Below are 27024 nucleotides of genomic sequence, written 5' to 3'. Positions count from 1 at the left end.
CTGGACATCGTAATGTTATTGTACACACATATTGTACATATTTCTGATTTAGCATTGTATTAGAAACCAAAATTAAAGTTGCTCTTAATTTTCATTGATGACTGATTATTGCTGTGTTTGGACCTATTATAGACTGATACTATACAGTTTTAATTATATAATTCATTGTATAATAGACCTAAATGTTTTTCAAACATTTTCAATGAGGAGCAAGTTAATCTATCTAATCTTTTATTATCCTCACAGTGCGTCGGTTATGCGGTGCTGCGCTTTGAAATTATGCCGGGGGAAAATAATTGAAATATTTGATAATAATAATAATGAATACAATAATCGGAAATGCCAAATCCTCTTGATATCGCAGATAGCTGATGCTTTTGACGGTATCTCTTGCTATCGCTGATTCACGATATCATCGCCTATCAGCACTAGTCCAATGGACACTTTACAAGGGAATGGCAGTAAAGCGACGCAGCTCATGCCGTAGGCCCGTAAGTACAAACACTTTAGTAATGTTAACTAAGCAGAGATCAGTAGAAAGTAGTGAGGGACTCACTCGTGCTGAGGCAAAGGAATGACGCTGTGGGGTTTGGCGTTCGTAACTTCTGCCCTCTGAGCGATCTGCTCTTGCCACCTGATATAAAAGACAGAGAATAAACTCATCTCTATAAACGAGAAAGTCATGGCTTTCAGAAAAATCAGAGGGAAAGAAGTGGCCACAACTTACATTCTCTGCTCGGACACTGTTTGGGCCATCAGCTCATAGATCTGAGCTCCGTTTTTGGACATGGAGATCACAAAAAATGATCTGTTATCTGTTTGGGGAAATAAAGGAAACCTATAAGGATTAATTCTTCAAATATACATGTTTGACAAATGAGAATGCAGACGCTCACCTGTCGCCACCGAGCGCACCAGCACAGTGCTGAGCTTGATGATGGGACTGAATATATGTTTCGTGTCAGCCGTTCCTGCGAGGTTCTTACTGTGACACCTGAGAATAAGACGCTCGTCCTGCTTCTGCAGCAGCACCAGGATGTCTTCCAGGAGTAAAGTATATAGCTCTGACACAAAAACAGACACCAGTGTTATTATACAATCCTCAGAAACCAGCTCTTGGGACGTTTAAGAGCAGTGGCTTACCAATAGTTTTGTCTTTGTTAATCTTCCAGGACAGAGGACCCTCATGGACCATCTTTCGTTTAGTGAGATCCAGGTTCTGTGTGAAAATAAATGAACTTGCATCCTTAAAATCCCAGTTGTTACTAGAAAGGACTTACTAGTTTTTTTTCACACCCATTTAGGGTTTGAACACCCCATTTAGATTTGCTTTAAAAATCTGATCCTTATGTGGACTGACCGATTGATTGATTACATTGACATTTTAAAACTGGATTCATATTTTCAGACAGGATAGTAAATGTCCCCTGTATCTAGATTAGTTACTACATAGTGAACCGGTGTTCACCTGATGATTTCAAACTATATATGAATGGGGTTTGGATTGAATTTGTAAAAATCTCAAAGTTTCAAGATTTTTTTTTTATACTAAATGGATCAGACATGCCAAGAAAAAAATATATTTTTTCTGTCTGAATAAATGCTTTAACACAACTTGATTTCAGTTCCTCAAGTTGCATGACAACTAAAACAGGTGGAATAACCTACTATTCTCTCTTCCTCAAATACAGTTCTCCAGGAATGATCCTAGAATAATTTGTATGATTAGTACTTACCTTAAACTCAGAGATCATGGGGTTCTCGCTCTGCTTGAGGGAAGAGAGGTCCAGCCGTCTCTGATAGTCTTCCAGTCTCTGTGGGACATAAACATATTTATTTATGCTGCAGAATCAATTAACATTGGCTGACCTTTTATGATGCTGATTTTAGACCAAAAAAAAAAAAAAACCTTGAGAATTGCAATCTTTTAGAAATACACTGTAGACGTTGGAAAATATTAGATTTTCCAAGCTGGGATTCTTTTTAATGAATTTCCTTATTAATAATCTCCAACAGTATACAGAAAGTTAGATCCCTGTTTCTACTCTAAGAGCAGTTTCAGGGCTGATGTAAGAGGACTCCGATGCGTTCAACCTATAGATGGGTATTGACATTCATTAAGTTTTGGTTTTCCAGTCCTTCCTCTGAGCGGACCTCAGGCTATAAAATCTGCCTTCCTTGGGCTGTCTGCTGAGAGAGAGGTAGCTCGATCGAACTGCTTACCTGTTTATTCTCGGACTCCTTCACAGACTGGTTGACGTGGTTGAGAATCTGTCGACAGCATTCGGCTGCTCGTCTCACTTTGACTTTCTCCTCTGACTCATCTGTCGGTAAGAAAGATACATAACGTACATGCACGCACATTTCAAGAAGAGACTAATCAATTCTTTAAGAACATCCTGGCCAGCCAAGTGCCCTCTATTTCCTCTAGTGCCCACCACTGAGACTATTGCCAAGCTCAGATGAATATAAGGAGAATCATCCCCTCCTTAATCGCTAGTTATACTTTACATGTATTGCCTGCCTCTGACAATGCCAAGAGCCACAATTTAACGCGTCTGCCAAATAATGTGAGAGACAATTTGAAAGTGTATTTCCTCCTGGAATAATAATAGGGATTTAAGAGCTGGCATAGCTCAAATTTACTAATGTTTTGCATCCAAAACGCAGTTGTGTAGAGACCGCAAGGTGGTGATGGGGTCTGTGGGGTGATGGGAAATATATATATGTGTGTGTGTGTGTGTGTGTGTGTGTGTGATATATATATATATTTCCTTCAAAGCTTGCATCTTGGAACCCATTTCAAGGTTTGCGTTCTCGAGCCACCAGGCACTGTTGTGCGAATGAGCGGGCCGGAGTGCGTTAAGGGTTTTCTGTAAGAACGGTGTCGTGTTAACTAATAAGTTAAGTTAATAACTAATGATCTTTGCACAAAAGTGAATCGATCAAAACTAACTTTAGTTGGACAATAACTTTATTCTAGAGCTGCTGTAAAGCCAAAACAATCTCTGTTACTTTAATTTCCTATTATCACTGTAAAGCTGCTTTGAAACAGTCCATATTGTTAAAAGCGCTATATAAATGAAGGTGACTTGACTTGCGGAAAATATGATGGAAAATAAAAAAGCGTAGAAAATGACAATGTACCGTAAGGAACCAATCATCGATGTTGATAATGGTTGTCTTGAGATGGTCAACTGCATTTAATGACTGAAGCGACTTCCTTAAAATTTTAAGGACTCACAACTGAATTTTGAGTGGGTTTGGGTGATCCTGTCACATCACTGACATGCCTACGGCATGAGGTGAAAGCATCAAGAATCATTTATTTCAGTGAATAACTGCTGTTAGGACTGACAACCGCTCACGGGTTATGGAAAAATGAAGAAAACAAGAGTTTGAGAACGAGAGAAAACGCCTGTTAAGTGCACAGGAGGCATTCTTGTTAGTAAACATGAATGTCAATCTCAAACATAGCCACTGAGATGAGTGATATACTATCCAGGCTGATCAATCAAACAGCTTTGTTAATTTTGTTTTAAAATATTTTTTCGAGTAAGTATCGTGTAAAATAAGTGTTCATTTTACTTTCATTTATATCAAATAGACTATTGGAGACGGTGGTTAATGAAGGAAGAGGATACCTGTGTACTTGGCAATGTTGTCCATCAGTAAGGGGTACTTGGTGAACCTCTGCATCTCTGCAGGAATGATGTCCTTTAGCTGTAGTCGTCGACACAGGCGATTGCTTTCAGCCTCCTGCAAACAGTGCAGAGACAATCAAACAAGAAATTGAGGACAACAGTACATGCAAATCCACAACAAAATCCTCCCTAATCTTTTGCATATCTCCTTGTTATCAAGAGTCTCCAACATCATGAATAATACACTTCAGTGGATTTTTTTTACCCAAGTAATCCTCTGCAAGTCACAATACAAGTGATCTGTCAGCAAGGTATAGAACTTGAATCACTGATTTTTATGTTGAGCACAAAAACATCTCGGAAATATGTAAATATACCGTCTCCTCACTCATAGTCTCACTCAAACATCTTCATGTCGTCCATCAGAGGCATAGTTAAATCAAAAATGACTATACTGTCATCATTTATTCAATCTGATGTTGTTCAAACCTGTATTAACTTACTTTCTTCCGTAGATGACAAGAGGAGACGCTAGGCAAAATATTCATGATGCTGTTTTCTGTACCAGTGTTGTTATAGTTAACCAAGGCTATAAAACAGTTTCCACTAAGGCTATTTAAATAGTTTTAATTAAAATAAAGCTGAAGTAGAACAATATATAAATATTAGATACAAAATTTACATTTAAATAAAACTTAAGGCCCTGATACACTTGAAGCGAAATTGATCTTGTGTAATTTCAAACAAAATCAAGTCAAAACGAAATTCGTTTGGAGTTCGCTTTGGGAGCTCGAAACAGCTTTCTGGAAAAGTTTGCTTCGATTGTTAATCACCTTTGTACAACCATTGATCTGTGGCGATCACGTTATAAGTAGGTGTGCGCAGAACACACTGGAGAGCTGCTTTATAGTAGAAAATAAAGTTGTACTTCTGATGAAACGAGACACTGACACTGTTTTTCATGTTTAATACGGTAAAGCGGCTTGATTTGAAGCATTCTATTGTATAAAGTGCTGTGTATGTATTTTCTCAATTTTGTTGTGTTTATTTTGTTACTGAGAAGAAAGCGAGCAGCACATATTTCCATATTCATCTAAACGCTGTTCTCAGCAGTGTGGGTGGCGTCAGATGTACAGCAACAGTATCGCTGGTCATGTATTTTGAACTTCGTTTTACCCCTAAACGAAGAACGAAAAAGAACTTCGTCGTGAGTATATCAGGGGCTTTAGAAATGTTGCATTGGTAACTAACTGAAACATGTTTTAATTTGAAAGGTCACACTTTAGTCTAGGGTTCAATTATCGCTATTAACTTGTTGCTTATTAGAATTACACACTACTAGGATACGCATGTTAGTACTTATAAAACACATATTAATGCCTTATTCTTCATGACCATTTTCTACATCCCTTAATACTACCTAATAGCTAAACTTAACAACCACCTTACTAACTACTGATAAGGGAATTAATTGAGTTTGAGGCAAAAGTTGTAGTTAATAGTTAGTTAACCGTGAGAATTGGACCTTAATCTAAAGTGTGACCATTTTAAATACTAAAATTACTAATAGAGAACAGCAATAAAAATAAATTAAAGCTAAATAGAAACATACAATTGAACTGGAAATATAAAAATTAGCAAATTCCAAATATTAATGAATACAATAATAGTATATAAACTAATTGTATGTATGTATGTATGTATGTGTATGTATGTACTGTATATATATACACTGAAAATATTCCCCCACACCGTTGCTCTCATTTGTCACCATTCATTTTCATTGCATGAAAAAAAGCAGCATGAACATTCTCTAAACTATCTCCTTTTCAAAGCAGTCAAATGGACTAGAAAAAACATGTTGAGTACATAATGACAATTTTGGGTAAACTGCTTCATTAAAACGTGAAAAAGCTGTATTTTCTCGAATATACACCTCCAAAGCACAAAGAGCATAACAACAGATATGACATTTTTATTACACCTTTGTTTTAATGCTTACACTCTAGTTTTCTCAATGGAGAGATTAGTGCCCTTGATTTCATGAAACGCAGTATATGTGGAAAGCTTGTTAAATCTCAAGTCTTACTCTTTGTGTTCCCAGCATCCACTTCTGCCACATGATGAAAACAGTACAGAGAAAATCACAAGCTTTCAACACTCGAGAGAGACTCTGAGCAACTACATTGGCCTACGGCCTCTTATCTTCAAGATAGGCAAATCCTACAGTATATCCTTACAAATGTAGCTTCAATTAAACAAAATGTCTATTGTCTTCCGTTATCACTGATGTTTTAGGCTGTCAGACAAAGCTGATACTATTAACAATTCAGAGATTAGATATATAGATAAAGCATCTCTTCTGCTGTAACGCTGCATCAAACGAGTGAATCCGCTATTTGTTTAAAATTAGTAGGGCTGTCATTCAGTTAATGCATTAATTCTCAAAAGAAAAAAAATCATCATATTAATATAATTTATAATATTATATAATTAAAATTAACATTAATTCATTCATATTATATAATATTTGCTATTTGTTGTAAAATTCATATAGCTGACAATCTATTAACATTTGAAAAATGAATTGTTTAATTTAGTTAAGTAATACTTACATGCATTTTGTTCCTCCTAAAAGATTTTCTTTAATTAATGTTATAATACATTACATAATTGACATTAACATTAATTAGTTAAGAAATATTATAATTAATAATTATAATATTAATGAGATTAAAAAAAAATCAAATAATTATAACAAATATTAGAATATTATAAAACAACACTGATGTATGCCTGGAATGCTCCAAACATTTGCATAATTCACAGCTCTTGTGGCCCTGCGGCCCGCAAGGAGTCTCGACCCACCTGCATGAAGGAGGTGAAACGCTGGTCCTTCTTCTGCCGGGATTTGATGAGCTCTAGGGCGAAGGGCTGGTTACTGCAGAAAGTGCCCACTGCTTGCTTGATCTTCTCCTCCTCTCCACCACTGAACTAGAAAACAGCAAGCAGGAGGATTTGTGGGTGGGAGTCTTTATCACACAGAAAAGACCAACTACGACGGCCACAGGATACAAGCAAAACACGAGGCCTTACCCAAGACAGCAACTCATCTCCTATGTGGTCGATGACCGACGACTCGTTCTTCTTGCGTATCGCTGTCATTTGATCCGCTATCCTCACTGAAATTTAAAAGAGCAGATGCCATGATGAGACACATGTGGTGATTTATCTGGAGAAAATGTATCGGAAGACGACGTACTGTGCAATTGGATGATTTCCTCCAGGTTAGTGAATATGTTTTTGATGTCAGCAAGGGGCAGTATGTTTTCTCGGGTGAGCTTCTGGTAGAAAACACTGTCTAGGACCTTCAGCATGCGTACATGGGCTCGCTCCGTGTAGAAGAGTTCTGAGAGCATCAGAGGGTTACTTCAAAATGCTTAAACAGCACAATGACTACTGTACCAAAACATCACTCTAACAGAATACTTTGTGCATATTACACCTACAGATCTAAAGTGCACCTGCCTGATTCACCTAGTGAAACACGAACAAGATCGTACCATTAATGACTTCTTGTCTCTTGATCTCGTGGGGTGTCAAGCCAGCTAAAACATCACGCCCGACCAGCTGCTGCCAGTTTGGAGGATCTACATCAGAGTAAACATCACTCCCCTGATCATCCTCACTCTGCAGCTCCTCAAACCTGGGAGGGAGGAGATGGTACATAGATTTACTCTCTCATTAAGCTCAGTGTGTTTCCCTATCTAAATGTGAAGTTGGTGCACAATAAGAGGGCATACACACAGGAAGCCCATCAAATAGAGGGATAACTGTATTCTAACCAGGTGTTATGGGAAAAATTTTGTTCAGACTGAGAACTGAAAATACTGTGCAATGTGGTATAACCTCAGCCAATCAATAGATATTTGATGTTTAAAACACATTTATGTCAGTACTTTGGACAAATACGATTTCACAACCTAGCACAAAATAGGATCCAGTCGGTAGAGAAAATGTTCCCATCATGACTAGTTAGGAACAAAGGTTGCTGCTGGCTAGGATACAATGTATAGAGTGAAGTGGGTGACAGCAGACAGTGACTAGTACCTTCTACTCAGTTTAGGTGTGCCCACATCATGGAGTCTGGAAAACAGTACACACACATGCCCACTTCAATGACACAAAGTGACAAATCCTGGCCAATATGTTATGATATACAGCTTGTTATGGCTAATAACCAATACACGTCTGACATTAAAATCTATATTATTGAGTCAAATAAAAAATAAAACACTGAACATTAAAATCAATATTTTTTAAAAGCTACAAGTGAATTTAAGCATCACAACATTATAATGGACAGCACATTATGAAAAATGGATATTCATTCGAAGATTTGAAAAATATTATCATTAACAGTTGTATTAGTTTAAATATTAGTATTTAAAAGGGTCCTATGATACCCTTTTTCAAAGTTTTGATTTAGTTTTTTGGGATCTACTAGAGTAGGTTTTCGAGAAGAAAAAAAAAGAAAAGATTTTTCACATATTTTATATTATTACAGCACCTCTCTTCCCAGTCTGTCAGTAACGCTCTGTTTAGTTCTGGTCTCTATGAAGCCCCTCCTTTCGAAAAGCGCAATGTGCTCAGATTGGACGGCTGTACAAGTGTGTTGTGATTGTTACATTTTTGGTCAATTTTAAAATAGCGGAAAAGAGCATGCACAATTAAATATCCAATATCAGCAGATACCAATACAATTTTTAATAAAAATCATACTTTTTTCTGACAAAAAAAGATTAGAGAATGTAGTGATGCATGAAGCACTGCTTACTTATTGTTCACTTTTAAACCAAGCAGCTTTCTTTTGGTCAACGAGCAAAATCTAAGGAACTTTATCGCCCTTACGCAAAACTCCCAATTGGGCCGATATCTACTAAAATTACTGGACTTCGCCCATGAAATTTCGCTGAGAAATGGTAAATATGACTGCATGTAGAGAGAGTCTATGCTAGAGATTATGTTAGAAATAAATTTCAAATGAAGAATAAACAAATATTGTTTGCTGCATAGCTTTTAAGTATGCACCTGTCTCCATCTCTGTCTTCATCTAGCTGGTCCATGCTGTATGGGATGTAGTCACAGGGTGGGTAGATGCTGTCCAGCACATCTCCAGACTGCACCCCATCACTGAGCCGGGGAACCACCGCAGACGGGCTATCTGAGGACACAGAAGAGGCAGTCTCAAACAGCATGTCCAGAATATGAAAGGAACGATCGCTCTAATGAATGAGATGGAAATGCTGTACTCACTAAACTCTGGGTCCCTGCCAGAGGGATCTGTCGGTGAGCCGTATGGGGCGCTGAAGGGAGGAGAGGTGATCAACCCCGGGCTCTGTAGGAGGTCCGAGCCCTCACTCGACTGACTGCCCCGCAGACGTCCACCCTCTATTAGATCTGAGCCGCCCATCGCCGGCTGAGACATCTGCTTCTGAGGCCTTTGCTTGATGTTATCCCCGACCCTCCCCGCTGCTCAAACACACAGCAAACAGATTCAGCGTCAATATGAATCTTTCACCACCCAGAGGATGGAAAGCAAAATGAGGACAAGTCTTCTGCGTTTAGAAATGGCCAGGAATCGCAAGCTTTCAAACCTAATATTAACTACACTACTGTTCAAAAGCTTGTGGTCGGTTAGATTATTTTATGTTTTTGAAAATCACTTATGCTCACCAAGGCTGCACTAATTTGATCATATATATATATATATATATATTTTTTTTTTTTGGATCAAATATATATAATTTAGTCCTGTGATAGCAAAGCTGAATTTTCATCAGCCAATAACTCTAGTCTTCAGTGTCACATGATCCTTCAGCAAATCATTCTAATTCGCTGATATGGTGCTCAAGAAATATATTTTTTAATTATTATCAGTTAAAAACAGTTCTGCAGCTTAAGTTAAAGTTCAAAAGAACAGCATTTATTTGAAATAGATGTAGATATAAGAACTGTCTATTAAATATGAAATGGCAGATATTAAAATGTAAGTTTTTCAACTTTTTTGTGCAAGTACATTAAAAATAAAACACTAAAAACTTTAATCATTTGCATTAAAGGCAGTAAGTAAATGTAAGCATTGAGACATTATAATGTAGAATGTGAAATAAGGATATCCACAAAGAGTCACAACAAATATGATCCTAACATTTCTGTTCTCATTTAAGTTTAATTCAATTTATCTGTGTATTTTTCTCAAACCAGCCATTAGTAAATGGACAAAAAAAGTTAAAAGCCTTAAAAAAAAAAAAAAGTGTCTTAAATTGCTGTGGGTTGTAGAAATTTTCGCTACACTTACACGGTAATGAATCGATACGACTGGGCCACCGCGGGGGAACCCGGATGGGGAAGCGAGGCTTTTTCAGTTTCTCCTCCCCTTCCTTTTCGGTTTTGCTTTTCTGTTCAGGAAGGATAAAACAACAAACCCAAGGGTAACGGCTTTGCCATGGAAAGACTGAGAAGATAATTGTTTTGTTCCAAAACCTAGTAAACTGCCTAGAGGGACAGCATTTCAAGGCACTATATGCATGCTCCGGACACAAAGGAAACTTAATTACACTTAAGACATCATCTTTTAGTCCATTTTTAAGGCAGCATTGCATACATAATTTACAGAACAAGCTAAATTAAACAATACATCCAAGATGAGAATTATTTAATTTTTTTATCATAGATGGATTGTGTGGATCGTTTTCATGCATAAAAGTAAAATGTGATTTCACTGGCTTCAAATACAATCTACTTTCCATTTACATTTCCTTTTTTTTTTTTTTACAATAGTAAAATATAATTTTACTATACAATTCTTTTTTAGACCTAATATGTGTGTGTGCTATCTATTTCTGTTTATTTGATCAACCAGCCAACTCAAAACTACACTAATGTCAAACTATTGTATGTAGAGCATTCCGAATCAGTCAAATGAGTTTCTGCCAGGATGTTCCCTTAGAAGGTAATTGCATATGTAGATAGCAAGGCAGCTGACTAGGTTCTGGAACAAAGTTAATGTGGTTGAAATGTGAAAAAATATGATGCAGATGGAAACGGAATGAGCTGATACCCTCAGTTTGGAAGGAAGAAAATTAATTCGAACTCGTTTGGACTCCAGGTTTCGTTGCTCTTTCATCCGAACTCCCAGATGCTTCATGTACATGAAGATCACATACTGTATGGCGGTGCTGGAAGAGACACAACTCAGTTTTAAGGTTGAATTTAACTATTTTCTCACTCCCTGTCCAAGCTTAGTAACTAGAGCACGGCATTGAGCATCGAAGTCTTTCAATTCCTAATTTAGATTTGAGTCTCTGAGGGTTGTGTTGTGCCTGTTGAGTGCTGTTGGCTCCATGTGGCCAACTCCTTCTGTTCCACATGACTCCTATCTTATTGTGCCTTCTGCCATATGTCACAAAACTCACATGCACAAGCACACGAGTTCCCCATCTATCTTCTCACATATGTCCTGTACATTCATAAATCATACAGGCTTGTGGTGTTTCCATATGGCATCTCAAATATGTTTGTCTACATTATGTTAAATGAGGACTAGGAAATGCATGAAGATCAGAAATCTCATTAAGTCGCTCTGTTCTGCAGCATCTTGCATTGTGTCAATGCGCTGGCACCCCAGGCTGACAATTTACAAACAAATCCAATGCAACGTCTTTACGCACTATCAAATAACCCTCATCCTTAAAGTCTTTATTATCATTATGGATGAGGTTTGCCGGAGGAAAACGTGAAAAAAATCGTACCATTTCTCCTCTTCTGTGGGTTGTGAAGTCAACCTGAAAGAGACACGCGTGTAAGATGGAGGACAGCCTTTGAGGAAGCAATCTTGAGCATGTGCAGTAGGGCTGGATAATATTCTACATATATTTTGACATTTATGTATTTGCTCTGAAATATATAAATAAAATGGCTAAAGCAGTGGTTCCCAAATTTGGGGGCCTGGAGTTATTAAAAAGGGGCCTGGCAAGGCTATAGGAAAAGGTACAGTCAGCGGACTGTTAAGCAAAAGAAACCTCTTTGGTTTGATTCAAGACCCCACTGCGAAATTATCCCGCTTATTATGTAGCTACTTGTCACATAAGTAAATAATTGAACACCAAATATGAATTTGACATAAGTATAATATTTGCTATTTCAACATATGATTATGCATAAACGTTATTGCTGATTCATATTTTAACATTTTGCAACTAAAGATTAAATCGAACAATTTATTAATAGCTGTCCTATCAATACTGTGAAAGATCACGAAAATAGTCTAATGTCCAAATAAAAAGTATACTTGTTAAATATCGTCAGAAAAATCACTGGAGATAAATAATTACTACTCAATATATCACCCAGCCCTAATGTGGAGTGATTAACAGAATGTGTGAGATTCTCACAGAATGTCATCTATCTTGGAGAGGATGTTTTCAGCACATGATCGCTCTCTCTCTAGAGCCGGCTGTTCAGAGTCCAGACGAGACAGCTCTACATCAGCCAGGGTCAAACCCATACTGCGCTTCTGCCTGTAAGAGTTAAGGCAGTTGGTTTGTAGGTGCTACTGTCAATGTGTTGCTGTCAATCTGAATGAGAACAATGTGGAATCGCAGGTTAGCTATGATGGTGAATGTCTAGATTCCTGACCTGAAGTCCTCCAAGTTTCTGTGAACATCAGGAAGGAGCGTTTCCTGCATTGTCTGTATGTACTGCCTGTGTAATTCCTCAGGAATCAGCTCTGGTCTCCGCCGCTCTGACAATGTATACAGAAAAATAAAGAGTAATCATACACGTTCACTGTTTTTAAGTTGATTTTCTTTGATTATTGAGATGTAACAAATTATACCAGTATATCACAATAGTTTTAAAGTTGATTTAAGATTTCTAGACCCTAACCCTCACAGAATTCTTTTCAAATTTTTCACATTAATTGAGTCATAGTTCTCATGAAGACCCTTAGCTTGTCAAATAATCTAGGCAATGTCAGGTGTTAGAATGTAAAAAACAACAACTGTATTTGCATTTATGAATCGATTTTCCTATTGAGGACATCCTCGAATGTCCCCCATCAAGAACAATTTTGTCCCCAAACTACAGCTAGGTACATACAAATACTTTTCTCACAAATACACATTCAAACACACCCATTTGTGATCAGTAAACAACAGGAAACAGCTCATTTGAGCCATACAGAGAGGGTAGACGTCACTGAACATGTTGTCTCTTCAAGCAATGTAAACATGACACATGGTCAGAGTGACCAAGTGCTTCAGATGCTAAATCCATAATTACATGGAGAGTCAACATGAATGTTCAACAGGATTTGTGCCTTCTAAACAATTGCAGGTTTCCCACAGAGGGCTGAGAAATGATTATGTGGTTGGATGTTCAATGAACACAGAAACACGACTGTTGAAACAACACTGCGAGGGTGTGAATAAGTTTTGTGCTTCCATTGAGACGCTTCTAAAATTAACTGTGCTTACCGAGCTCAGTGGAGATGGATTCAGGCACAGCGACCTTCAAATTCTGTTGAACGAAAATAATAAATTAAAAAGGGGTTTCTTACAAAATAATGTTTTTTTGTTTTTTTTTGCCTGCAAAACAACTACAAACACTAAAATAACAAGGTAACAAAACAGCTGAGCTCTGAAAAAAAAAAAAAAAAAAATTACAATTTTCCAAATGAACTTCTCGTCCATCTGGCAGAAAGAGAACAAAGTTTGCTGCAGGGAAGACTCGCACCCACTCACAAACTCAGACTGAGTTTGAGAACAACAACATGCGATGACCGCGGAGAAAGGTAAAAGGTTGTCTGAGAGAGCGTTTGCTTTCTGACCCCGAGGGTGCTGGGAAAGGAGTAACCTTCCACACACCTCTCGGGACAAAAGGCACGGTTGATCTGGGTGGATCCAGGCTTTTGCCTCAACATGCCCGCAGACCAAATGACACCAAGACAGCGCAGACAATGACGGGTTAGAGCGAGAAGGGATGAGGTGTGAAAAGCTCCACTTACTGCCCCCCGGTCTATGAAGAACGTCAAGAAGTCCATGAAGATGCGCCGCATTTCTTTGGAGTTGGTCTGTTTGTAGAGGTCAGCGTACAGGTAGCAGAGCTGTGGAGGGAAGCTGGATTCAGTGAGCGAGAACTAGCAAGACAGATTTGTGAATTTGTTTGTGACTGATTCAAATTGAAAACATTACTGATAGCTGATACCGATATGGTCACCACCAATATACACTATGTTTCAAAATTTTTAGGTTGTAAGATTTCTAGAATGCAAGAATGCACTGAATTGCTCAAAAGTGACAGCAAAGACATTTAAAATGTCACAAAAGATTTCTATTTCAAATAAATGTGGTTCTTTTGAACTTCATTCAACAAAGAATCCTGAAAATAAAACCATCACCGTTTCAACATTGATAATAATAATAACTGATAATCCATTTTTTTTGCAGTCTGAATAGGAAAAACTAGTGCCGTCAATCGATTAATTAATTCAAACTAATTAATCGCACATTTGATCTGTCATCAATTGCGATTAATCGCAATATTAATATTTACTATTTTTATATTGTAACAGTTTCAAAGTTACTCTCCAAATTAATGTAGAAAAAACTTGAAGACTTGAACTTATATTTTAAATACTTGTGCATCTAAATGATTTAAATGATGGCATCTTCTAATGAATGAAGGCCAGTTTCACTGATACTAATACAGGTACTGATGTCTCTGATTTTTTTTGTTTTTTTAACATTAAATGATAGACATTCAACAGTATAATTGAAAGCTATCAATTTCAGCATTTTTTAGGCTTTACATTTTTTTTACTTTTAATTCAAGTTAACTTTTAATTTAAGTGAACTTAAAACAATCTTCACATAAACCCATTGTAATAAATGTCATATTTAGCCAACCTGTGACTTTTCTACCTGTCTAACGCGCTAATTTTGACAGCACTAGAAAAAACACATTAAATCCTTCATAGGTGGTTTGAAATCAGATTAAATTCAGATTTTTGTAAGTGCATTTTTTTTTTATTTGTGTGTGTTTTTTTGTCATTCATTGTGTAGCTTGTTAAATCAGAGGTTGTGACATGAAGACTTCAGTAGAACATTGCATATGCCATGCTTCCCTGTTTTATACACTTGAGAAGATTTGGATCCTCCATTCATGAAAAGCATAATCCATGGCAAAACATTAATTCTCACGTGTGGTGAACCTCATCGATGCGAATGTGCTAGTAAAACAAACTTGTAGCTTGAAAAGTTGGTCTGAAAACAGATTTAAGAAAGAAAAAAAATCTGTGTTGAATTACTTCCCAAAACCAACTCTATGGGATATTTCGTCCGTTTTATTGTCCGTCAGGCAATCCCATAAATCTGTTTGCTTAGAAAAGCATGACTGATAGCAATAGTTTTGCCTGCCTAAGCAAGCACTTCTAATTAGTGCTGGAACTCACCAGAGGCGCAGGGTCAAACTGGGAGATCACATGGTGCAGGAAGGCGGCAAGATGAGCAGGGCGAGTCTTGAGCAGCTCGATACTCTGGAAGCAGCTGCACTGGCCGTTCACCTGGAACACATCAGATCAGTTTAGAGAGTGAGGTGACCAAGATCAGGGTTTCTACACTGAGGGAAAAGAACTGAGAATACCTGCTCCTGCTCGGTGTCAAAGTCATCATCTTCAGCAGCAATGATCTCCGAAGCCAGGCGGGAGGGAGGGCTCCCTATGGAGGATTGGAAACGAGAATCCTACGGCAGGAAGCAGAGAGGTGTGACAATCGTGTTGATCTGAAACCAGACGGTAAGGTCTGTCAAAAGGAATGGTTCTCACTAGGTCAGAACTGTCCTCGACCTCAGGGGACGGGCAGGAGTTGAGGCTGTCTCTGAGGGTGCTCTTCGGACTGGAACAGTTGGAGGCCCTTCGGCTCTCTGGAGAGGCCAGATAGAACCGTTGCTGGACCTGCACATCACACCATATACACAATTAATTACACCACAGGGACGGAAGGGACAAGGGCCACTGAGAACACTCATGATAAGTGCCACTGTTCAGCTGAGATCAGTGAAAATATCTCATAAAAAGAGAATGCATAGTACACTTACAGATGATACTGAACTTCCACTCCAGAAACCCTCCGGGCTGAAATCTCCCTTAAATTGATCCTCATCCACCCAACAGCCATCTTCACTGTTCCTGAGACACATACCCTCCTAAAGCACAGATTTATAGTTAATTCATGTGGCATAATTCAATGATATTCATGATATTTTTTTAAACTATCATAGTCTTCTATAAAGTGGTCAAGCAATATATTGTTCATACCGACATATTAACATTGGCTAATAACTTTTCCCATTCGGCCAATTACTATCCCCATCCAGCCTTTTGAAAACCTATATTCTGGTGCATATTATGATTTTGGCGTCTACTAAAATAGGCTTTAATATAAGAATGTAAAAAAATCACATATTTTATATTATTACAGCAACTCTCTTCCCGGTCTGTCAGTAACGCTCTGTTCCTGTCTAAATGAAGTCCCTCCTTCCGAAAAGTGAAACGTGCTCTGATTGGTTGGCTGGACAAGTATGTTCTGATTGGTCAACCACTTCAAGTGTGTTTTGGAAATGTCACACCCCAAACCATAACTGCTAATTTCAACACATTACTAACACAACTCAACCAGGTCCCACCCCTTTTTTGCACGTCTTGGTCAGGAATTATTAAAATGAGGGCTATTGTGACGTGTATGTTCCAGGACGAAAACTCAAGACTACAACTGAGGTGTCTCAGGGAGTTCAGATAGAGTGCTTACTGATATGGAAAATACTGTAACTCCCTGTGGAGTGGACTTTGTGCTTTGTAACATTGCAGACCTTTTTCATTCTCAAACAGAAAATGTACACATTAAAGAAACTTGAAAATGGAAAAAAGCATAATAGGATCCCATTAAAGATTTTTTTAACAAATACTTTTTTAGTAAGTTCAAAATTAAATTCCACATAAATATGATGCTTTAAATGTGAATCTCATTGAAACCGTTCAGAAATGTCATACATGTGTAGCCCTGTTGAGCTGGCCCTGCTGATGTGGAATGTGCTTCTTGGCTTCCTGGATGTCCCGTAGTGGTTTGGCTGAAGGAGTTCTGCTGTAGTCCTCCATTAGTCCCTAAAGAATGAGAAATTTTCATATACTATATTATCAGACCTCTTACACCCCAGTCAAGTACAATCTAACAACCGCTCTGACATGTTGCTCTGCTTGGCACTCAATGCTTTTATTTAGAGCATTATAAAAGTCTACTTCTATGTCGCTCTCCAAGAAAATCAAAATGACAGATCTTTGTTTACAAGCACTACGAAGCTGGTAAAACTGCACTGTCGAAACATAGTGGGAGGGGCTTAGGTCTGCCCTCTCACTTATCAGCTACACTGGAGCCTAAATTACCTCCCAACAGGAAAGGCCTCATTCTTATCAACTTAAGTCATACTGCAACAATACAGCTCTGTTACTCAACACTTTACTGAATATTTGTGAAGTTGAAAGTAGCCTGTGTGTCTACTTATAGTAGTCTACTAAGTAATTTTGAGTCTGATATTTAGATTCTGACCTGCATGTCCTGTTGCTCCTTGGACACCACCCTCTTGTTGTCCATTCTTTGGTTGTGTGAAGCACTGTTCTCTTCCTATGTAGGGTTGGGTTGAGAAACGTTAAGGAGGAGCAAATGAAAAATATAGATGACGTCATTTAATTGGAGGAGAGATATGAGGAAGTAAACTGACAACAAATAAACAAAACCAGATATAAAAACATTTCAATACTGGACCACAAGAATGTATGGGGTGCTTACCCATGGTACAAGGGGAGAGGAGGTGCGTTCCGCTGCATTGTAAGAGTTGGGAGATGTAACAAAAGGGTCCCCGAAACACCCCGGTGACCCAAGACCCACGTCTACCTCAGAGAGGGGGATCTGGGGCGACCCGGGAGGTCGGCCTAATAATGTGAGGGCCACATAAGAACCGGCTGTGAAGAACAAATGAATTTGGGTCAGCGGTGAAAAAGTGAGGTGTCCATCTTTAACTAAGCACATGGTTTGTCCTCACATTTGATTAAATTCACCACTTCCACATGGTTTGATTGTGTCACCAAGGTCCCGTTCACCTAAAGCAGAGGAGAAAAACATACAAAATGCATTAAACTCTAACTATAAAAACATATACATGTGTGTTCTCCTCCTACACCGACACAAACATGAGGTAATTCTGTGACCAGCAGGTGGCAGAACAGACACATGCAGAAATGCAGTGGTGAAGAGAGAGAAGGGGTGGGCAGCTCCATATAGCAACCTTGTCTCTGTAAGTGTCTCACCTTAATGATCCTGTCCCCCGTCTGAACACCTGCACGCATGGCAGCGCCATCTACCAAATGACAGAAGATGATTGTGAAGATTTACGAATTGAAAGTATTATCTAGTGTGGTGGGTGGTTGACAGAGTACTTCTACCAGAGTGCTAAAGGGGTTGCTGTGTGGTTTATGTGCTCCATTTACAATGCACACAAATTGGTTTTTAGTGTCATTTTGCAAATGATGAAACCTCCATTTTGTGCATTCATGCCTTTACTGTCTCTTACAGACTCGTTCACTACAGTGTGAACTAAATTGTAGTGAATTTTAGAAAACTGAGCAATTATGAGTGCATTAGGACACGGTAAAAGAAAACAAATTCTGTTCAAACTTTTAAAAACACCAACAAGTAACAAGCACAAAATTATTGTTTTTATTTTTTTCGCCACCAAAAAAAACAGGCAAAGCTTATAGACCTTTTCAGTGTAGGCGGCATATTGAAAATTATATGCACACTTAAAATCTTTATAATGGCATGGATTCTGTCATTTTTGTTGTTCAATAACACCACAGTCTGTACTGTACTAAAGTCCCTCACAGCCTTTTAAAAATCCCATAGACCCTGACTAAGGTCTACTATGGGATTGTTTATAGTTCCTTCTACTTTATTCAATGTGTATGCAACCTCCTTTAAGATGCTCTGTGTGTCCTCTAATTAGCCCTGGTCAGAGCACATCAGATCCATTTCTGACCTACAGCCAAGTCATATCAGCCCGGAGAGGGGAGAGTCTCTGTGACAGATGCCCACAGGAGCTGATGGGGGCGGAGAAAGAAAGATAGGCGTCTTAGACAGGCGTCTTACCCTGTTTGACGAGTTGTACGAAAACAGGGTTGTCCCCACTGACGGTCAGCCCAAAGCCGTTCTCATCTTTCTGAATGATCACACATCTCTGAACCAGCCCTGGGAGGGAGAGAGAGAGAGAATAAGAGAGAAAGTTTTATAAGAAGGGAGCTATGAAATTGATTTTACTGGATTGTCAATGCCTTTTTTAAGTATTCACCAGGAGAGGCCTATCAAAGCAGATTACAATAACAATGACTCCAATACCTGATCAAAATGACAGTGCAAGAAAGTGCAGATCGTCATAAAGTACTGAGAGAGAAGAGAGTATCATAAAAAAAATCAGAGAGAGCAGAGTTGGATGCATCAATTTCACAGTCCGAATTAAAATCTAGCCAGCTTCCCAGGATAATGGAAAGATACAGGAAATGATAGTGGTGTGGAAGTGTGGGTTATCACGGTCTTCTAATGCTGCTAGCATGAGAGATGGGCCTGCAGTGCTTTCAAAATGGATAGCTCATCCAATCAGATTTGAATACAAAAACCGCAGTACTTAAAAATCACAGAAATGAGTATGAACTCCAATGTAAACTGATCAAATAGTCACAGAGAAAAAACTACAGCTATGTCTTTGTGAAATACCCTCAACTATATATACAAAAAATTAAGGATAAATATGACTTGAGCTGTTCTATCCGTGTCTGCAGTAGGCTGTCGAATACTACAGGAACAAATAGTAAAATACAGTAAAAAATACAGTAAAATACATTTGTAAATACAGTTCAGTAATGCACTTGATGTCTATGGGACGACTGAAGGGTTTAAAGCAGAAATATGAAGCTTCTGTGAAGCATTTCACAAATTATTCAGTAAAAAAAAAAATTCTAGATGAACTTCCAATGTTGGCCGAGTTTCCATATCTTCCTGGTATCCTTGAATGTGTCGTGAAAGTTGTCGGATTTACATGGGCATGACTTGAAATACCTAATTTAGCTTTCAAAAGAGTGATAAGTGATCCTTTTACATGCTAACCAATGTAATGTTGCAAGTGCATTACTGTAAACATGTTTTCTACAAGTCAAAGTTATTTTGGCTTGGTAAGTTTGACTTTTGGGACACATCTGTCAGATTTAACCCCCAAAATTCATTGGAGCTGTCAATAAATAAAATAAATGAATGACATATCAAATAAATTAATTAAATATATTGAAAAAATGTGCTGAATTGTCCTCTAAATACAGCTTTTTTTCTGATTCCGTTATAACATATATAGTTTCTCTTTTATGAGAATTAAATGAAACAAAACTACAATCCGCCCAAAAGATTTAAATAATGGTTTCAGCTGTTCACTTAATTTACATAATTATATATTGTTATAACAACTACCATTCAAAAGTTTGGTGTCAGTACAATTTTTGTTAAATAAATTCATACTTTTATTCAGCAAGGATGCATTTAATTGATAAAAAGTGACATTTATAATGTTACAAAACATTCTATTTCTATTTCAAATGAATTCTGTTCTGAACTTTCTATCATAAAAAAAACACATTACGGTTTAAAAAGATTAAGCAACATAACCATTTTCAACATTGATAATGAAAAGGAAATGTATTTCTTGAGCAGCAAATCATCATATCAGAATGATTTCTGAAGGATCATGTGACTCTGAAGACTGGAGCAATGATGCTGAAAATTCAGCTTTGCCACCATAGGAATAAATTACATTTTAAAATATTAAAACAAAAAAGGTTATTCACAATATTATAGATTTACTGCATATTTGACCAAATAACTTTTTAACTTATGAATAATTTTTGATCATTCAAACAGTATTGCAAAAAAGAGCACAATTTTTCTCTTTGTTCACTGATAAAAAGGACATTTATAAATATGAAATGGTGCAATGTTATTGAAGTAAAAGTCAATCAGGAAGTAATCAATAACAGAAAGAATACTTCATAATTGTATCATTGAAACAAGCATTTTCTGTGAAGCTGCTTTGAAACAATATGTATTCTGAAAAGTGCTATACAAATAACCTTAAATGGAATTAAATTAAGTATAAACAGTGATTAGGTCTTTAAACTGAGCATTCAAACTCTCTCTGAGCCTTTAAGAATAATGCTATCTTTCTGATATTGTCCAATAATACACACACAGCTCAAAATCGACTCAGAGGAAAAGCTGAACTTGAATAAATGCTGATAACATTTGGACTTCACAGTGCGGGAGAGGAGAATCCCCCTATCAGGAGGAAAGAGAGCTAGAAACACAGCAACAGTGTGATCATCTTACCACAAGACTCAGGTCTCCTGTCAGCCACTACAAATCCACTCTTCTGCACCAGCACGTCTGAGCAACACAACAGCATGATACAACATTGGACACACACGCACACACACATCACAGAGGACACAGAGAGAGGACTCAAATGAAGAAAAAAAAGAGCAATGGCACAAATACACAAAGTGTGGCTGTTTTGGAGTGGGTCATTGTCTATTGATAAGCAGTTAATTCCCCAAGGTCTTACATATTAACAAAGTGTCTCCCCCTGAAATGATTAATAAGGTGTTCCGGTATTAAGGTCCCCAGGTGTTAACCCAGAAATCAATGATCGGCACAAATGCAAATATAACCAACAGGGTTTGGGGTGAAAAATGCTTTAATGAGAGATAACATTCTCAAAAGTGGTTACGCAATGACGATATATTAAAATATATACATCATGTCATAGTTACTCATAACACAAGAGAGCAAATTGTGGATACTTTATTTTTATTTTAATCCCTACTTAAATTTCTCACAATAATGTAATCAGTGATATTCTTTGACACAAGATATATAAGATTTAGAACAATGGTTGACCTCTTTAAGTAAGGCTTTACAACTTTGGGCTGAAATGTATTGCACAAAAGAGCCACACTTCTCAGACATTCCTAAAGGAATGTTGGAAAGATATTAGGGTTGGGCGATATATCATAATCCCCCAGTTTCACAGACAAGGCTTATAGTTCCAGACTAAAATGAATGTTTGAGCTGTCTTAACAAAGCAGCTTGCAATGACATATTAAAATAAGTCACTGCCATTGTTTTGTCTCAAGATGCACACCAGTAATGTTTTTTTCTAAGGCGTGTTAATAAAAGCTACTTAAATATCCTAATTAAACTAAGGCCTAATCCTGGCTTAATTTAAGCCCCGTCTGTGAAACCGGGCCAGTATGATCTCAAATTATTTTGCTGGAAATTTAAAATTAAGTGCAATGATTTTAATGCAATTTTTATTTACTAAATAAATATTTTTGTTTGGCCTCTAAATTTGACATTAGTAAGCATAAGAATGTTAGGACAAGGATATTTAAACAGCATCTCTAATTTGATTTTAAGTAGGCAATAAAAGGTTTTAATAAAAACATATGTATGTAAATTGTAAATATTACCGTTTATTATTATTTTATGTTATTAAATGTTATATATTACGTTTTTGCATTAAACACTTTGATCGTACTTGACAACTATGGCCGTTTGGTTGAAATTATGGTTCCTGACTGGAAAAAAATTATTCAGAACAAACAGACAATATCAGATATTGTCAAAAGACTGAAAAAATATTTCATTTTTAGCTATATCGCCCAGCCCTAGAGGACACCGTGGTTAAGGTGGTTTAGTCATGCTTCAGATGAGGCGAGTCCAACACCAAAATAAACATGCATCACTTCCTGCATTCACCACTATTCCCTCTAACTCATATGTGAAAGTGAGACATTTATGTAAGGACAAAAAGTAATCAATAAAACTACACACGTGAAAACTGCTTCAGAATAGCTCAGAAATCTATGAAAAGAGCCCTGAGAAAATACTGCCATTATCTCATTCAGACACACAAGCGACTTTCAATCGAACAGGAAAACATCTCTCATTCCAAACAATGTGAATCGTATTTTAATCGATACGATTATCACAGTGTTCTTCACCATAAACGTCACATTAACGCCATGCACAGAACTGCTTTTCCTTCTCTACTCTCCCCAGCAGCTGAGAGGAAAAACAGAGGCAAAACTTGAAAGAAAAACACACTGACAATATCTTTCAACTGCCAAAACTGGGGCCAGGAACATGTGCATCGTTTATGGTCAGCAAGTATGAATCATGCCGCTGTTTAAAGCCGTTCCACTGCAGTTAGTGGACAGGCACAGCCTTCCATCTGTGCTGTGTGGAGGAAACTGTTTCCATTTTAGAGTCTAAAGAGAGACCGTGTGAGAGGAGCAGTGTGCTTCGGTCCACACCACATGCACACGAGCAGTCAGGACACTCTTTAGTACAGCTAAACACTACTATTCTGTACGAGTAGAAAAAGAAAGTGTGAGTGTGAAAGACAAGTCGTCACTTACCTGTAGGGTCAAACTCGTGTGTAGGGGTACCGGGCAGCTTATCGCTTTTGGGCCTTTTGTCGGGAGGGTGGTCTCTGTTGAGAATGCTACTGGTTCTGCAAACACAAACAGGAGAAATCAATGTACAAGGTCAATGAAACACATTAACACCCTGCAACAAAAATATAACGATACACCATTTGTAAAATAAGTGCATGCATGTCTCTCATGCCATCATAAAATCGTACTATGTATTTATCAGCATTATATTGGCCACATGCTCTCTAGATATCAGCAACGACATGAAAGAACTCACATCGTCAGCCATTAATTCAGACCAGCTTTAAGTGCATTGACTGATGGCACTTTGTATTGCGTAGTGTTGAGTAGTTTCATCTTGCTGTGTGCTTTTTGCTTTGTTAACTTCCTGCTAGGACAACAGATGTGTCCCACTGTGCTTATGTAGCCCTATTCATTAAACTCATAAATTAAGAGCGGAGCGCATGAGTCCTGCTGGTTCTTTATCAGAAGAGCAAGTGGAAAAGCCTGCGTACAGCCGTATGAATCCAGGTCTAAAAGTAGCCTCGGCAGTAAGGTGAGGCGGGGCGAGTGTGTTTAACAGTGCTCTGCTTCCCGCTCACAGGCTGTGTGAGAAACCTTTGTTCTGTAGGCCAGCCAGTGATGGGACACAGTGCTGAAGAAGCCCTTTGTAGGCCTGTCTTACTGAGAGCCACTGTACTAACAGCCCGCTGCCATTTCCTTCACCTGGGCTCACACGCTTGACCTGTGGACCCTGCAGACCACCAAACTGACTGAAAATAATGTGCTCAATGAGAAACATCCACACAAAACTATCACTTCAGCATTTTAAACGATGGAGGAGCAGCTAAACATCACATTTGTCTGTCAGCCTGACAGCTCATCGATTTTGAACTCATTCTACGGGTCAGCCAAACGGCCGGTTAATTACAGGACGGTATCAGAAAGAGTTGAATCTTAACCCTTAAAGTGAAGCGCAAGACATTTGCAATGTTGCTCTGAACACTGGGAATAATAGCATGAAGGCTTAACTAACTTTTCTAAGATTGCTTCAGAGGTCAGCTAACTGTGAAATTAACACTGCAGCGAAGTAATGGAAAGGACTCGCTGAGATTAGCCCACCCTTTATGAGGACCGTAGATTACACAAGGCAATTTGTCACCGCTGGTAAACTAGATAAGTCTAATGAGAGAACAGCCGTCAATCACTGACTTTTCAATTTAAACTCAATTAATAAAATTAACATTGAATGCCGGCACAGAATAACATAAGCAATCCTGTTCACTCCCCATAGGGGCCACAATTTCCACATTTACTCCAACTGTGACGTGTAAAATAAAAAATAAAATGTAAAATAAAAATATCCACTGTTTCACAAAGCACAAACCATCTTAGATTTAACATGAGAGCTAATAACCACTAATATTACAAGTTTAAATTACCAGTCAACATTAGAATGACTGAGACCCAAATCAGAAAGACTGACACGTTAAAGGACAGTTCTTTCTAAAAACTGAAAATGTATAATTTACTCATGTTGTTCCAAACCTCCATTACCTTCTTCCAGGATCTGTGCATTAAGCTCCCACTTTTTCTATGCAATGTGTTGTTTATTTGTTCTTTTCTTTACTAACTTTTCACATATAAAATTTACAGATTTTAAATATAAAATAGTTCTAAGCACTTTGTTTTATGATCTATCCTCTGCAGTGATTATTTTTTCATTTCATGGATAAATAGAATAAGATAATATTACAAACTGTGTCTTTACATTTATTTTGGATGTATTGTCAGTATTGGCTTACAGTTCACATGGGTAGGGTACTTTCCACTGTGTGTGTGTGTGTGTGTGTGTGTGTGTGTGTGTGTGTGTGTGTGTGTGTGTGTGTGTGTGTGTGTGTGTGTGTGTGTGTGTGTGTGTGTGTGTGTGTGTGTGTGTGTGTGTATCTGCCACATCCAAAAAACATTTTTGGACCCTGGAAAAACCCTGATACAGGACCTTTAGAACAACATGAATGCGAGTAAGTGACAATGTTCATTTCCAGGTGAATTATCCCTATGAAAACGGTCAAAACAATATAGTTCTTAAGTCTTCGAGCAGGGGCAGCGGTGTAGCACACTGTTCTTGCTTGTATCAGAGCTTTCTGTAGCAACACAGGATCCTTTTGAGAGCAGTTTGAGGGAACTGAATGGGCCATTTATGAAAATGCTTGTGAAACGTTCCATGGTCTGCTCAGCTAAAAACCTCCCGCCAAAGAGGAGGAATGGAAAAGTATATCCAAACAACCAAAGCAGCCAATAATCGTACCTTTTACATGTTATTCTCTCCATGATGTATCATGCATGCTGATGGTACACATAAGAATACTGCCATTTGTGTATTTGTGCTTACGACCACATCTGTTACTGTAATGCTTATTCATAAAAGTTTTAAGTATTTTTCAGTTTGTCTCCAACTGGTCTAGCCTCTGTAGATTCAGGCGAAGTTGTAATATAGGAGTCACAGCAGTGATGCAAGGGAGGCCATCTTCACTCCTGGAGAAGGAGGTGGTGGCAATGGAGCCGCGTTGGAAGGGTAAAGCAAGTGCAAGAATGACAGGGGAAGAGGGGTGGGTTCTCTGCTCAAATGAGGTTTTGTGCAATAATGGAAAAACGATCCACATGAAGCCAGAAAGGCCTGGATGAGGGACACCCCAATTACTCAACTCTGAAAGGCGTGTTTGTCAGAAACCACTTAAAGGAATAATGGGCTAAGTCGGCCCTTCTTTTCCGCACTTTTTGTGTGCGGAAATCTTACGCAAGATTTCTTGAGTGCATGCATTATGTGTATGCATGTGGTGGTGTAATGCTCAGGTCGTGGTGGGCAGGCTGGCAGGAAGATAGGGGGTGAAGAGAGCTGGAGGATGATATTATTGCTGGATAGAGCGCTAGAGGAAAAGACAAGTGAGTGCTGGGCTGGCAGAGAGAAGAGAGAGAGAGAGAAGGAACAGTGACTGTGCAGAAGAAAAAGCACATGCTGTCTTTATCCAGTGCGGTCTAGAGAACCTCTGTGCTCCAACTCATGACATCACCCTCATGAATACGGCTGCACTCCTCCAAATGGTCATGTATGTTTTTCAGCAAATGTCTGTGTGCGTCAGACCAGTGACCTGACACAAGGGACAGACAGAGGCAATCTCAAGTCAAGACACACCACAGGACTAGGACTCACAATATAGTCTTGTAATAAAGTAATGTTTTATGATGGTTAGATATGAAATATAATACATAGATTAAAATACATAGAATGATTTCATTTATCACAGAAGATCTTCTTGATTTGCAACTTAAATACACATTTTAACATTGTAGTGCGGTTGAATTGCTAATTTACACAATTTTAATCTTATTTATAGTTATACTTTTTAACTATAATTAAATTTGTCACAAAAGTAAAGTCATCTGGGTCACAAAAATATATACACAAATGATAGGATGTAATTTTAGATCATGACGTTCCAGCAATGTTTTAGAATTCATATCTGTCATGAAGTTATGATAGAAGTTTAATTTGATCATAGCTTATTTAATTAAATAACAACCCAACAAATGAATAGTTATAACTTGTTTTTCAAAAAAAAAAAAAAAAAGTTTAATGATAACATAAATAATCCTAAACATATTTGAATATTTCTAATAATTTAAATGTAATTTAAAAAAAAAGACTATAAAAATATGTTGCTAAAACCTAAA

General features: G+C 37.9%; 1 protein-coding gene across 3 annotated transcripts in view; it reads right to left on the bottom strand.

The window, feature by feature from the left end:
- The window catches only part of arhgef12a (Rho guanine nucleotide exchange factor (GEF) 12a), a 45966-nt gene that overhangs the window by 5394 nt on the left and 13548 nt on the right, over window positions 1–27024 (bottom strand). For 2 of the 3 annotated variants that reach the window (XM_082179373.1, XM_082179372.1), the window contains exons 3-35: window positions 23275–23369; window positions 21182–21238; window positions 18905–19003; window positions 18067–18116; window positions 17802–17859; window positions 17549–17721; window positions 17309–17383; window positions 16756–16866; window positions 15804–15911; window positions 15532–15660; window positions 15351–15449; window positions 15160–15270; window positions 13714–13812; window positions 13184–13226; window positions 12345–12450; window positions 12101–12226; window positions 11459–11491; window positions 10768–10885; window positions 10006–10105; window positions 8961–9176; window positions 8736–8868; window positions 7755–7790; window positions 7208–7350; window positions 6907–7053; window positions 6741–6826; window positions 6513–6638; window positions 3645–3759; window positions 2224–2324; window positions 1737–1814; window positions 1144–1219; window positions 897–1064; window positions 728–815; window positions 557–634 (exon numbers count right to left, since the gene is read on the bottom strand). In XM_082179373.1, the coding sequence (XP_082035499.1) occupies window positions 557–634; window positions 728–815; window positions 897–1064; window positions 1144–1219; window positions 1737–1814; window positions 2224–2324; window positions 3645–3759; window positions 6513–6638; window positions 6741–6826; window positions 6907–7053; window positions 7208–7350; window positions 7755–7790; window positions 8736–8868; window positions 8961–9176; window positions 10006–10105; window positions 10768–10885; window positions 11459–11491; window positions 12101–12226; window positions 12345–12450; window positions 13184–13226; window positions 13714–13812; window positions 15160–15270; window positions 15351–15449; window positions 15532–15660; window positions 15804–15911; window positions 16756–16866; window positions 17309–17383; window positions 17549–17721; window positions 17802–17859; window positions 18067–18116; window positions 18905–19003; window positions 21182–21238; window positions 23275–23369 (3381 nt within the window). The remainder of the gene's footprint in view (window positions 1–556; window positions 635–727; window positions 816–896; window positions 1065–1143; window positions 1220–1736; window positions 1815–2223; window positions 2325–3644; window positions 3760–6512; window positions 6639–6740; window positions 6827–6906; window positions 7054–7207; window positions 7351–7754; window positions 7791–8735; window positions 8869–8960; window positions 9177–10005; window positions 10106–10767; window positions 10886–11458; window positions 11492–12100; window positions 12227–12344; window positions 12451–13183; window positions 13227–13713; window positions 13813–15159; window positions 15271–15350; window positions 15450–15531; window positions 15661–15803; window positions 15912–16755; window positions 16867–17308; window positions 17384–17548; window positions 17722–17801; window positions 17860–18066; window positions 18117–18904; window positions 19004–21181; window positions 21239–23274; window positions 23370–27024) is intronic. The other variant, XM_082179374.1, reaches the window with a different exon arrangement.

The sequence above is a fragment of the Leuciscus leuciscus genome (assembly GCF_965113295.1).
Source record: "Leuciscus leuciscus genome assembly, chromosome: 9".
NCBI lineage: Eukaryota > Metazoa > Chordata > Actinopteri > Cypriniformes > Leuciscidae > Leuciscus > Leuciscus leuciscus.
The sequence above is the reverse complement of the archived record's forward strand: the minus strand, read 5'-3'. Positions and strand labels throughout refer to the sequence as shown.